The following is a 13759-nucleotide window of genomic DNA, read 5'->3' as shown; positions in this document are numbered from 1 at the left end:
CAGCAAGGGACAGGGGTTTCCCGTCCCCTCCGCCAACCCCATGGCAGGTGGGAGAAGCCAGCACCCCGGTTCCCAGACATGTGCCTGGGAAAATTATTACAGAGGCTCAAAACGAATATTATAAATATCCTGGGGGAATAGGGGGTACAGAAGATAATTAGAAGCCCCCGAACTTTCTCCACGTCGCAAACACAGCTGGCCGAGCCTTTTAAAAATAGATTCTGCGAACTTCGTGAACGTAATGCGGAATGAAATGCACAAAACACACATGGACAAGCCCGGCACCATCCAAATGATAGGAAACATCTAGAAACAGCAAATTCAGAGAGTCAGAGAGCAGACTAGAGGCAACCAGACACCGGGAGAGGACGGTGGGGACTGGATGTTCGGTGGATCGAGCGTGTTTGCAGATTTTGCAAATTTCAAAATACAATTTTAAAATCCGGAAGCTACTTCGTACGCCTTCGTCTCCCAGAGACATTGATCCAGGCACCCAGAGGAACCTCAGTCATCCCAAGTCACGAGGGAGAGACTGCTTGAAATACTTAGTCACATTTAACGAGGTCCTTCTGCAATGTGCTGCTGGTGGTGAACAGGCCCGATTATCCGGCCCGTCTTCTCGACAGCTCCGGGATTATGAATAATGTGTAAGTAACGACATAATGATGCAACGATGGCATCACCCCCATTACACAGAAGGCACTGCCGATCAGCGGAGAGAAACCACACGTCCGAGGACGTTCACTGAGAAGGGGCCGTGCCAGGCACAAAAGGAGGGTGACGGCCAAGCCGGTTCTCCGGGCCGCCAGCCAGAACCCGCGCCCCGGCACGTCAGCACCAGGAAGGACGGTGATGGCGTCCAGTGGCACACCATGTGTGCCCATTTACAGGAAATGTCCGGGAGAGGCACATCGATCGGGTCACAGAGCAGGGCCGGGGGCGTCCAAGGCTGGAGGATGGAGCGGGATGGAACGTTCCGGCTGCTGGACTCTGGCACTGGTGCCCTGACTCAAAGAACTCATTAAAGAAGAAATCACTGAGTGGTGCCCATGATGGGTGGACTTCACTGTGTGTGGGGGGTCAACTGTGTCCCCCCAAAAGACACGTGTGAGTCCTGAGCCCCGGACGCTCAAATGCAACTTTATTTGGAAACTGAGTCTCTGAAGACATGATCAGTTGAGATGAGGCCAAACTGGAGGAGGGTGGGGGCCTGACCGTAGAGGGCTGGGATCCTTTAAAGGAGGGGGACACGGGAGAGGATGGCCGTGTGACGACCGGAGCGACGCGTCTGCAAGCCACGGACGGGCACCACCAGGAGCCGGAGAGGGGCAGGGACCCAGCCGCCCCTAAAGCCTCCGCTGGGTGCGTGTCCCTGCCGACACCTCGATTTTGAACTTCTGGGCTCCAGAACCGGGAGAACATCAATTTGTGTCATTTTTAAGGCACCCAGTTTGGGGAACTTTGTCATGGCAGCCCCAGGAGACGGCACCCATAGGACGTAAATTACACCCCAATAAAGGTGGGACGGGGTGATGGCCGACAGGAGCCGCAAATTCTCCGTAAAATAAATCTCTCTCACGTCGCTCTTCTCTGATAATCTTCCCTGAGTGACAAAGAGCTCTGAGGTCTCCTTGGGGTGGGTGGTTTTAAGACGTTGACCTAAAGCAGGACTTCAAATTTGTTCCTCACTCAAACAAGAGCCCCAGACTTTAAATCTCCGCTTTGAAGATCCCCCCTTCCCCAATTAAATCAGGACCCCTTATTCTCTCCCACAATGACCTACTATGTCGGATCCCAATTCGTCCACTCGTTGCTCCTTCTTTATCCGATGTCTCCCCGCCCCCAAGGACGTCCCAGCTTGGCCAAGTCCCCACTCTCCATCACCCCTGAGAAGCATTTGGTAAACATCTGAGAAATGCATAAATAAATCCAGCGTCCTGAGAGGCAGCGACGGTTTGGGGTAGGGGCAGAGACCAGGGTTTGGAATCTCGAGACGGCTTCTGGCCGGGGAGCCAACTTCTTTTTCTATAAAGAGCCAAATAGTAAACATATTCAGCTCTGCGGCCCTGAGATCTCTTTCATAACCAGCCGCTCCCTGCAGCCGAAACCAAGCACGGACTAAACTTAGACGAATGGGCGGGCGTGTTTTCCACTCAAGTTTTATTTCTGGACACTGGAATTTGAATTCCATATAATGTTCATGTTTCACGAAATAGTCCTTTGATTTTTTTTTTTCCTCCCCAACCATTCATAGATGCAAAGACCATGATTAGCTCACAGGCCAAACGAAAACAAGCCACCGTGGTCACATAGTGTGTGGTTCCATTTGGAGGAAACATCTAGAACAAGAAAATCCGTGGAGGAGACTGGGGGGTGACAGGGGCTGGGGGAAGGGGAGAGGGGTATGGGGAGGGACGGCTAACAGGGACGGGGTTTCCTTTCGGGAGGTGATGAGAATGTTCTGGAACTAGATAGAGGTGGTGGTTGCAGCACGTCGTGAACGTACAAAGCCACTGGATCGTGCACTTTAAAGTGGCAAATTTTATGTGATGTGAATTTGACCTCAATAAAAAAAATTATCTATGCATAGGTATGTGAATCTCATTAACATCGGGATATACATAAAATATAAAGACAGGTGGATCAACAGGGTCCTTTTTTCCGGGGTCTCGGCGATTAGCAGCCCGCATCATGGCACAATCCTGGGGTAACGCCAGCCCGTTGAGCATCTTCTTGACAAGGCAGCCAAGTTTAGCAACACATTGTGAAAGCCTTGCACGAACCTCAGCAGCAGCAGCTCTCGGTTGTTGTCGTAATGCTGCTGTCATCTCTCTAGAAACTTCCTGACTGGTCTTGGGAGCCCAGCGGGGTCTTAGTGACATGTTTGCTGTAGGATTCCTAGGGGCTGGCTTGTGGGGTGCCTGGCCGAGGACATGCACTGGCAGTTTGGGGTGAAACAGCCCTGGATGGCTGGCTGCTTAGGGGAGAGGTGGTCTAGACCTGGCAGAAAAGTGAAAAAAATTTAGAGAATGCTGGAAACAGCCAGGGTGCACGCTTCAAGGAGACTGGGAGCTCTTGGCATCCTCTGCCCAGCAGAGCACACGAGGGGAGCTCGACATGTAGCTGTTGCTCGGACTAAAAGCTGCTGATTTGCGAGTTCTCTGCACCCCGAAGACAGCCTGGCAGCCGAAGGGTCATTGGGAAGCTGCACGTGCCGCTCGCCCGGTCCCCAACAGAGGCAGACGTCACCCATCGAAACTAGCCCCATTTCCCCTGGCTAAGCCTGGTGCAACCCCAGGAGCTGAGCCAGCCCGGTGAGCAACATGTGGGTGGCTCGGAGGGAACCATCTGCCTCCTGGGCCCAGGTGATCAGCGCAGGGTCATCAGGAGGGGACAGAGGCCTCGGGAACGAGAAGCGAGCACGGGCAGCCTGGCGAGGGGTGTGAGGTTCCCGGCTATGACTGGGGCTGGGTGGGGAGCATGAGGCCACAGCAGACAGAGGCCCCAGCCTTTAGGGAGCCACTAGTGACACTTCCTCAGCTCCTACTGTGCGCTTCGGTGTCCTCCTCTCACTCAGCCCTACTGTGCGCTTCAGTGTCCTCCTCTCACTTGGCCCTACTGTGTGCGTCAACATCGTCTAACTCGGCCCTACTGTGTGCTTCAACATTGTCTCACTCGGCCCTACTTTGTGCTTCGGCATCCTCACCTCACTCAGCACCTACTGTGTGCTCTGGCTTCCTCATCTCACTCGGCACCTACTGTGTGCTTCAGCATCTGCATTTCATTCGGCCCTACTGTGTGCGTCATCTCACCCAGCCCTACTGTGTGCTTCAGCATCGTCTCATTTGGCCCTACTGTGTGCTTCAGCATCCTCGTATCACTCGGCCCTACTGTGTGCTTCACTGCCCTCACCTCACTCAGCACCTACTGTGTGCTTCAGCATCCTCGTCTCACTCAGCTCCTACTGTGCACGCTGTGGCTGAAGTGTCTCATCTTCCCCAGGAGACCCCAGGTGGGGCCCCTGCCTTTGAGGGGCCCCCTGTCTTGAGAGGGAGCTGGCAGGGGACAGCTGGTGACCACGATGTCTTGGTTCCCCGGGGCTGTCATAACCAAGGACTACAAACTGGGCAGCTTAAGACAAGAGAAACTGATTCTCTCCAGCTCTTGAGGCCAGACACCTGAAATCAAGGTGTGGGCCAGGCCAGGCCCCCTCTGAGTCTGCAGGGAAGATCTGTTCTGTGCTTCTCTCCTGGCTTCTGGTGGTTGCTGGCGATCCTTGGCGATCCTTTGTGATACTTTGGCAATTCTTGGCAATCCTTGGCGATTCTCGGCAATCCTCGGCTTGTGGACCTGTTACTCATCTCTGTCTCCATTATTGTGTGGCCTTCTGCTGTGTGCCTCTGTGTCCTCTCCTCTTATGGGGTCGCTCATCATTGGATTTAAGCCCCCCTCCCAGAAAAAAAAATCCAAAATGACCTCACCTCGAGATCCTTATCTAATCACATCTGCCAAGACCCTGTTTCAAATAAGGTCACTGTCATAGGCACTGGAGCTACGGATGTACCTTTTATGGGGGTCACCATGCAATCCTCTACACCTAGTGACAAGGAGGGTCTGTGGGAGAGCTGGGCTGCAGAGGACAAAGTGCAGACGCTCCAGCTGACGCGGGGCAGCCTCCCGGAGAAGCTTGCCCAAGCTGCCGTGACAGAAGCAGCCGTTTGCTTGTCCATCCATCTGGCAAGTGTTTATGAGCACTACTGTGTGCTGGGTGGGGCCGAACACTGCAGAGCCCACCCAGGCCTGGCACACCTCGGCGCATGGCTCACACATCAGGTGTGGAGGAGGCAGAAAACGAACAAAGGGGTCCATGAAAATAACGACTGATTGTGAAATGTGCAACCAAAATCAGGGATGGAGACCCCACTAGGGTAGCTATATTATTTTAATAAGAAGAAAAACAAGGAAAACAACAAGCGTTGGCAAGGCTGCAGAGAAAGAGAAACCCTTGTGCACAGCTGGTGGGAAAGCAACATGGTGCAGCTGCCGTAGAAAAGAATTTGGAGATTTCTCAACAGGCTGAACCCAGAATTACCATAGGACCCAGCAACCCCATTCCTGGGGATATACCCCAAAGAACAGAAAGCGGGGACTCACACAGGTGCCTGTACCTCAGTGTTCCAGAATTTTTCACAATTGCCAAAAGATGGAATCAACCAAAGGGCCCATCAACAGACAAATGGACAAATGAAACGTGGTCCATCCCTGCAATGGAATATTACTCAGCTGTCAAAAAGAACGATGTTCTGCTCCAAATGACAACAGGGATGAACCTCAAAGACATCGTGCTGAATGAAAGAAGCCAGACACTACAGAACAGATATTGCATGATTCCACTTAAAGGAAATATCTAAAATAGGCAAATCCATAGATACAGAAAGTACAGTAGACACTACCCAAGGCTGGGGGAGGGGAAAGGGAAGTTATTGCCTAACGGGTGCAGTTTCAGTTTGGGGTGATGAAAATGTTTTGGGCACGGACGGTGGTGATTCAGCACACCGGGAATGTGACGAGTGCCACTGAACTGTACACTTAAACACAGTTACAATGGCAAATCTTATGTCATGTGTATGTGGCCACAATAAGTTTTGGGGAAAAGACTGGAGTAAGCTGGCTGTGGGGGCCTGCCGTGGGCAGGGAGAAAAGCCTGGAAAACCCACACTGACGGCCAAACTTAAAACAGGTGAGTTGGACGCAGCAGGTGTGGGGGGAAAGGAAGGAAACCCAGGTAGGCAGCCTGGCAATGCCCAAGACCTGAGGTCAGATGGGTCTCGGTGTGTTCCGGAAGTTTTGCAAAGAGAGTGGGACAGGAGAGCCTAAGGACCACCGGACAGGTTTGGGGGGCCGAGGGGAGGATGGAGGTTTGCGCAAAATAAGGGATGCTTGTTTGGCCACCAAAACACCAAAATCTCCCCAGCAATTACCTGAGAACTCATGCACCTTGGGAAACAAACAAATCCCCGTGATCTTTCCCTCACCCCCAATGACAGATAGGGAAACTGAGTCTCGGGGAAGGGAAGTGAGATGCCTGGGGCCACACGGCTGGTTTGTTCACAGGCTCTTCCGGGGAGTTCAGGGTGGGACACATGCTACAGTCAGCTCTTCCACCGAAGAGGAAAGAGCTCGTGTGATGCCCACAATTCACGACATCCCTTCGGGACTAGGTACTACTGCTCACTGCTTTCTGCAGAAGGGAGAGTGAGCACAGAGAGGCCAAGCCACTTGCTCAAGGTCACACAGCAGCCTGTGGAAGAACATCTGGGCTTTGTGGTGAGCCTCCCAAGACCCTGGTCTGGAGCCGTCACCGTGCCCACAGTGCCACCACGTCGCCTGTGGGGCCATGGGAGGCTCACAGTCCGTCTGCCGGCAGCAGGTTCTGTAGCCAAACACCCAGGTCAATTCTGGCCCTGCGTTACCGACTTGAGATGCTCTCCCTCCGATACCCAGGTGGCTCCCTCTCTCCCTCCCTCATTCTTTCGGGACTTGACACAAACATCGCCTTCTTGATAAGCCTCCCTCCCCTGAGCCAAAATTTCACACACACACCCTCGGCTCCCCATGTGCAAAACCCGGGACACACTCACTTCCTAATCACCACCCCACTTCCCTGTTTGATTTTCCTTTTGGCCTCAAATCCCCACCATACTGCACATTTCACTTGTCTATTCTGTGTCCGCTCTAGAGTGGCAGCCTCTGAGGGCAGGGGTTTGTCTGGACTGTTTGCGGCTGTGCCCAGTGCCGTGGGGAGAGGGACGGTCCCACCCCCAACAGGGCCGTGGTTAGGGACAGGGACGTGAAGTGGCCCGGTGCCCAATGGGGGGACTTGTTCCCTGAAGTCCCCGGGTGCTGAGTGCCGGATTGGGGGATCACCCTGGGGTCCTAGAGAGTTCTCACTGGGACAGCTCAGGAAGTCATCAGGTCCCCAGGGACCCAGGTTCCCTGCCTCGAAGGGTCCCCAAAGACTTGACTTTGCTTGCAGTTACCAGGGCATAAAAGGCAGGGGCTCAGGGCCAGCCTGCTGCTCAGAAGTCCCGGGTCCCCTTCAGAAGCTGGGAACCCGGTCCCCCCTTCCCTTTAAGTTCCCTCCAGCACTGCCCCCCGCCCCCCATGGAAGACGAAGGGCCCAGATTCCCCTTCCATCAGGATACTCGGGGAACCCCAGCCCCCATCCCCAGCCCGGAGGTCTCGGGGCCCGGCTTCCCACCTTGATCCCAACCAGGATCTCGGGAGGCCGCGGGATCTCCCCTTCCCTCCAGCTCCCCGCGGGACTCCCGCAGGCTGGAGGCCGCGGGGCACCCCGGGGATCCCTGGGCGCCCCGCGGCTGTTGTGGCGGCGTGTTGACGCCGTTGCCAAGGAGACGCGCGGGGGCGGGCCCGGGCTGGGGGGGAGCGAGCTTGGGGAGGTGGGGTGGGGGCGCGGCCTGGCGGCGCGCGAGGGGCCAGAGCGGCCGCGCTGGGCCCGGGCGGCCGCCGCGGCCACGGCCACCGCCGCCCGCCGGCTTATATACCGCGGCTAAATTTAGGCTGCGCCCGGAGCTCGTCCCCATCCGGGACGCGTTTCCGCCGCCGCCGCCTTGGCCCGGCCCCCCGTGCGCGCCGCGCCTATAAGGCCGGGGCGGGCCGGGCCGCGGCCCCCAGAGCCGTCCCCGCCCGCGGCCCCGAGCAGCTGGCCCCGGCCCCCCGACCGCCCTGGGCCATGGCGCTGAGCGAGCCCATCCTGCCCTCCTTCGCCACCTTCGCCAGCTCGTGCCGCGAGCGCGGCCTGCAGGAGGTGAGCGCGCGGGCCGCCGGGCTGGGGCCGGGAGAAGGCGGGCGGCGGGGCCCGCGGCCGGCGACCCCCGAGCCCCGCTGCGCTCACGCCGCGCCCTGTCGCCCGCAGCGCTGGCCGCGCGCTGAGCCCGAACCCGGCGGCGCCGACGACGACCTCAACAGCGTGCTGGACTTCATCCTGTCCATGGGGCTGGACGGCCTGGGAGCCGAGGCCGCCCCGGAGCCGCCGCCGCCGCCGCCGCCGCCACCCGCTTTCTACTACCCCGAGCCCGGCGCGCCGCCGCCCTACGGCGCCCCCGCGGGCGGCCTGGTGTCGGAGCTGCTGCGGCCGGAGCTGGACGCGCCCTCGGGGCCCGCGCTGCACGGCCGCTTCCTGCTCGCGCCGCCCGGCTGCCTGGTCAAAGCCGAGCCCCCCGAGCCCGACGGCGGCGGCGGCGCCTACGGCTGCGCGCCCGGCCTGGCCCGTGGCCCGCGCGCCCTCAAGCGCGAGGGCGCCCCGGGGCCCGCGGCCGCCTGCCTGCGCGTCCCCGGGGCCCGGCTCCCCGCGCCGCCGCCGCCGCCCGACACGCCGCCGCTCAGCCCTGACGGCCCCGCGCGCCTGCCCGCGCCCGGGCCCCGCGCCCCGTTCCCCGCGCCCTTCGGCGGCCCCGGCTTCGGCGCGCCCCCCGGGCCCGGCCTGCACTACGCACCGCCGCCCGCGCCCGCCGCCTTCGGGCTCTTCGACGACGCGGCCGCCGCCGCCGCCGCTGCCGCCGCGCTGGGCCTGGCGCCGCCCGCCGCTGCCCGAGGTCTACTCACGCCGCCCGCGTCCCCGCTGGAGCTGCTGGAGGCCAAGCCCAAGCGCGGCCGCCGCTCCTGGCCCCGCAAGCGCACCGCCACGCACACTTGCAGCTACGCGGGCTGCGGCAAGACCTACACCAAGAGCTCGCACCTCAAAGCGCACCTGCGCACGCACACAGGTGAGGGACCGGGGCACTTGGACGGGGCCGGGCGCGAGGAGCGCGCGCTCGCGCGCTGGGGATCGCGCTCGGGGCGTGGCTCGGGAGGCTGGGGAGGGGGCGCGCGATGAGGATCCCCGCTGGGGTGTGGCTCGGAACGCTGGGGAGGGGCGTTGCTTACGAACCCCCGAGGGGGCGTGGCTTGGAACGTTGGGGAGGGGGCGCGCTTGGGAACCGCTGGGGGCGTGGCTTGGAACGTTGGGGAGGGGGCGCGCTTGGAACCCCTGGGGGCGTGGCTTGGAACGCTGGGGTGGGGGCGCGCGCGCTTGGGAACCCTAGGGGGACGCGGGGTCTTAGCCGCTTAGCACCCCCTGAGGGCGCGGCTCAGAACGCTGGCGAGGGGGCGCACACTGAGGACCCCGTTGGGGGCGAGACTCAGAATATTGGGGAGTGAGTGCACTTAGGAACCTCTCTCCCCGGGAGGACGCGGTGTCTGGGAACGTTGGGGAGGGGCGCACGCTTCAGGGCGCTGGGAAGGCGGTTTGGCGCGCGTCCCAGCAGCCACTGTGGGGTTGGGGGGACAAGTGTCCGTGTGCACCGGGAGGGAAATTGAGGCCCGCTCTCGTTTCCCCTCCACCGTCCCGCAGGCGAGAAACCCTACCACTGCAACTGGGAGGGCTGCGGCTGGAAGTTCGCGCGCTCCGACGAGCTTACGCGGCACTACCGCAAGCACACGGGCCACCGGCCCTTCCAGTGCCACCTGTGCGACCGCGCCTTCTCGCGCTCCGACCACCTGGCGCTCCACATGAAGCGGCACATGTAGCCCCGACGTCCCCACCGCCCACCCGCGCCCGCCCGTGGCGGGTCCCACGCGCCGGGCGCACCCCCCTCCTGGACTGTGACTGGTATTTATTGGGCCCGGAAGACCCCGTCGGGCGCGGCGTGGCCACCGCGGGCTCCCCTCACCCCCGGCTCGGGCCATCCCCACCCCTCGAAGACTCGGCCCCGACCCCCGACGGAAGACCCAGTGGGAGAAGACGCTGATCTGCCTTGACGAATTTTGTTTTCAAAATGGTGCAATAATTAAGTGTCGTCTTCCCCGCCTCCCGGGTCTACACTAGAGGAGAGAAGCTTGACGCGGTGTGAGAAATTCAGCCTCGTACTGTGCGCCACGTTTTTTATACTTATTGTACATAGGGACTCGACAGATGTTGTAATAATGTAAATAGGAAGACAAGTGAGCGTTTTGGTCACCTGTTGTGTTTTTATAATAAAAGACTTTTGCAGTTTTTTTTTTTAATAAAAAAAAAGTTTTGCATCTTTCGAGAAATCACAGCGCTGGGGCTGGCGGCTGGGACCCGGGATGCGGGGGCGGCTTCCTGGAGGGCAGCCTGGAGGAGGTGCCACCCTGGTTCCGATGTGAGGATTGCCAGCTGCCTCCCCTGGCTGCCAGGAGCCTGTGGGTTTTCTATAAATTTAAACACTGCATTTTAGGACCGAGGGAGGGTTATTTTAAGGTTGTTCCCTGAGCCATAAATTGCCTCCTTTTCCCCAGGGCTCAGAAAAGTGCCTGGCCCGAGTGATGTGGCCTCGTGGGGCTGAAAAAAAGCCTTTACCTCCTTCTGTGTGCTTCTGAGGTTTTAGCCAAACTTATAGTGTGTTTGCATTTTTTATGGGGAGGGGCAAACTGGTGATTTCCTCTGTCTTGTCTTTTAATAGGACTTTTTTTTTTTTAAGGGATGAGTTCCCCGTCAGCACCAAAAATGAACCCCGTTGCACACGCACACACACATTTGAGAGCCAGGCAGGGTGCCCTTTTCCAGATAAGGGAAACCGATGCCCAGAGAGATAGCTACGGAGTCGTGGACTGAGGGTTTGAGCCTGAGGGTCGCCAAACTCCCCCCCCACCCCCAGAGGGGATGGGGTGACTTTCCACAGGCACCCCGTGTGGGTGGGAGGGCTGTGGCCACAGCAGACAGCTGAGCCCCCAGTTGAGCAGGGGGTGAGCCCCGCACCCCACCCATCGCAGCTTCTAGCTCAGGTGAGGGGTCCCCACCTCCCACCCCTGGCAGGTCCCACTGCCACCCCCTCCTTCCCCCTCCTGGGGCTCGGAGTTGCCCAAGTCATTTCCTGAAAGTGAAAATAGCTCATCAGGCAGCGTTTGTTTTAAAACACTCTCGCCCCCGTTGCGACAGGGGCTGGGATTTCCTTCTTCCCGCCGTGGCCCCCTCCCTCCCTGGCAGCCCTGGAAACAGCTGACAGCCTTTGGTAATCCACAGAAAGCAGAAACGGGGGATAGTCTGATTCATCTTTCTGAGTAAATAGCTCGGGCCCACTTCCGCTGCTTCTGGAGGGCGTGTGTGTGTGTGTGTGTGTGTGTGTGTGTGTGTGTGTGTTTTGAACCTCCTTGTACTCTCTTTTGCAGCTTCTGCAGAAACTTCTAGAATGCAGCAGCAGCAGCCCCTCCGCCCAGTGCCTCCCCAGCCCAGACCCGGTGGAGACTCACCTGCCTCCTGGCTCTGACCCGGTCTCAGTGGCATTGGGGGAAAAGGGAGACTGGAAGATCGTAGATCAGTTTTTAAAGGGTCTCCAGTCTTCGAGCGAGTTCAAACTTTGGGGTGAAGCCAGGTTTCTTGCTCGGTGGAAAACACCTGCCAAAGCGGCACCTGAGCCCGATGAGTTGGCCCCAGGCCAAGGCTGTCGAGTTTCTGTTTCCTTGAGTGTCTCCGACCTCAGAGCACAGAAAGCGTCATTCTCCAAACCCGCAGCCGAGGGGGCAGCAAGAAACAGGGTCAAGCAAATGATCTGATTCTTTGCTCTGACTGATGCAGATGCAGCGGACGTTTGGCATTTTCTGGAGACATTTTTGGTGGCCAAAACTCGGGGTGGGGGGGGGGGTTGCTTCTGGCATCGAGTCAGGGGGAGGCTGGGGATGTCACTCAACACCCTCCAGGGCCCAGGATGACCCCCTCTGTAAAGAATCTTCCAGCCCCAAATGTCAGGCCTCCCATCCTAAAACACCTGCACTGCTTTCTTAAGCCAAGAGGGAGCCGCATCCCAGGAAGCTCTGGTGGCAAAGGCCGCCCAGAAAGAAAAAAAAAGTGTGAGTAAAACATTCTCAGGATTTGAGCGAGAAAACAGATAAACTGAACAGTTTTTCCTTCCCAACAAAGAATTCCCTGGCATCGATTCCCACTAAAGAAAATGCTAAATAGCCAAAAAAAAATGTTTTTTAATGCCCTTAATTCCCAAACCCAATCCCAAGCAAAGCTTTTCTATTTATTTTTTTTGGGGGGGGTGGTGATTCTGATCAGTAGCTAAATTGCTTTCATGTGGCTATGATTAACAGCACATCCTATTTTTATTTTCCCTGTTAAAATTATCAGCCCTTTCCACCATATGTTTTTACGATCACTTTTACCAGCTGCATAATATTCCATTTCGCCGTGCCAGGGGTTGTTTGTGCAGCTTGCAAAGCTGTACTGTCAGGTGCTCAGGTGGTTTCTGTTTAGTGCCACAGTCAGAAAAGCACAGCGTAGCTTTCACCATTTTTCCGACTGTCCCCTGGGCGGGGGTGGTGGAGGTTTTGGGGGGCGGCTTTCGACCTTGCCCAACTGCTCTCCCAGGGAGCTGCGGTGCAGCTTTGCCTGTATGGGCCTCAGTTTCCCCATCTGGAAAGGGGAAGTTGGCCATTTTCTGAGAGGGTGAAATGACAGAGCGAAGCTAAGTGGCCAGCATGACACGGCCAGCCAGGGGGTCTCCATAACGATGACCCAGAGTGGATTTAAGGCGTGTGCTGTTTTTCTCTGTTTCTGTCTGTCATTCTGTCCCGCTCTCTGACTCTCTCCCTCTCTCATTCTCTCTCTCCTTTTCTTTCCCTCTCTCTGTCTCTGTCACTCCCTGTCTCTCTCTTCATCCCTCTCCCGCGCCCCTGCCCCCTTCATTCATTCAGCAGCTACTCCTGCCACCCCAGCCCCATGCTGAGCCCTGGGGAAGCAGAAGTGACTCAGCCTTGGCCCAGAGTCAGTGTCAACACATGGTTGTGGAGTGACTAAAGCCTGTGCTAACCACAGCTCATGAAATATGACTATCTGCTTGTCTATCTATCTATCTATCGACCTCTATCTATCTATCTATCTCTATGTCTACCTCCCACTCTCTCCATCCATCCATCATGCATCTATCATCCATCCATCATCCATCATCCATCCGTCCATCCATCCATCATCCATCCCTCATCCATCATCCATCCATCATCCATCCCTCATCCATCACCATCCATCCATCCCTCATCCATCACCATCCATCCATCATCCATCATCCATCCATCATCCATCCATCATCCATCTGTCCATCCATCCATCATCCATCACCATCCATTCATCCATCATCCTTCCGTCCATCCATCATCCATCCATCATCCATCATCCATCCCTCATCCATCACCATCCATCCGTCCATCCATCCCGTCCATCCACCATCCATCCATCATCCATCCATCCATCATCCATCCATTATCCATCCCTCATCCATCATTCATCCATCATCCATCCATCCATCATCCATCCGTCCATCCATCCATCCATCCATCCATTATCCATCCCTCATCTGTCATCCATCCATCATCCATCTATCTATCCATCATCCATTCATTATCCATCCATCATCCATCTGTCCATCCACCCTTCATCCAACCATCCATCATTCATCCATCCGTCCATCCATCATCCATCCATTATCTATCCCTCATCCGTCATCCATCCATCATCCATCCATGCTCTCCCAGCACTTGTCAGATCGTTGCACTAACCATCTGAAAATCGAGCTCAGATGCTGGGGAAGGTTCTTTCATCTGCCCCCTGCAATCCTTTCCCCCTTTCAATCCCCGCCAAAGATGGGCGGATAACCACCCCCATTTTACTGAGGCAGAAAGTGGGGCTCAGAGAGGGAAGGACTCGGCCGGGGAGGGCTCAGGGCTGGGCCAGAACCACAGT

At 57.5% G+C, this 13759-nt stretch overlaps 2 protein-coding genes across 3 annotated transcripts; one reads left to right on the top strand and one right to left on the bottom strand.

The window, feature by feature from the left end:
• Positions 1-2155: 2155 nt before the first annotated feature.
• On the bottom strand, positions 2156-7604 carry LOC119520210 (putative cuticle collagen 155). Its single transcript, XM_037817912.1, has 2 exons — positions 7262-7604; positions 2156-3000 (listed from the first exon to the last, which is right to left on the bottom strand). The coding sequence occupies exons 1-2, from the start codon at positions 7602-7604 to the stop codon at positions 2873-2875; spliced, it is 471 nt and encodes a 156-aa protein (XP_037673840.1). The 3' UTR covers positions 2156-2872.
• A 73-nt stretch (positions 7605-7677) lies between these two features.
• Positions 7678-10061, top strand: KLF2 (Kruppel like factor 2). Of its 2 annotated transcripts, XM_037818500.1 has the most exons (3): positions 7678-7828; positions 7937-8786; positions 9413-10061. In XM_037818500.1, the coding sequence occupies exons 1-3, from the start codon at positions 7754-7756 to the stop codon at positions 9586-9588; spliced, it is 1101 nt and encodes a 366-aa protein (XP_037674428.1). In that variant the 5' UTR covers positions 7678-7753; the 3' UTR covers positions 9589-10061. The 2 variants fall into 2 exon arrangements, with proteins under 2 accessions (XP_037674428.1, XP_037674427.1); XM_037818499.1 differs by having other exon boundaries at positions 7687-8786.
• The last annotated feature ends 3698 nt before the right edge of the window (positions 10062-13759 follow it).

Source organism: Choloepus didactylus, chromosome 25 (assembly GCF_015220235.1).
Source record: "Choloepus didactylus isolate mChoDid1 chromosome 25, mChoDid1.pri, whole genome shotgun sequence".
Classification (NCBI taxonomy): Eukaryota; Metazoa; Chordata; class Mammalia; order Pilosa; family Megalonychidae; genus Choloepus; species Choloepus didactylus.
Note: the sequence above shows the minus strand (reverse complement) of the source record. Positions and strands in the feature narration are given on the sequence as shown.

Coding starts and splice junctions, on each gene's coding strand:
- KLF2 (XM_037818499.1), top strand. CDS start 7,754: ATGGCGCTGAGCGAGCCCATCCTGCCCTCCTTCGCCACCTTCGCCAGC. Junction 8,787..9,412: donor GCACCTGCGCACGCACACAG/GTGAGGGACCGG, acceptor ACCGTCCCGCAG/GCGAGAAACCCTACCACTGC.
- LOC119520210 (XM_037817912.1), bottom strand. CDS start 7,604: ATGGGGACGAGCTCCGGGCGCAGCCTAAATTTAGCCGCGGTATATAAG. Junction 3,001..7,261: donor AGATCCTGGTTGGGATCAAG/GTGGGAAGCCGG, acceptor CTTTTCTGCCAG/GTCTAGACCACCTCTCCCCT.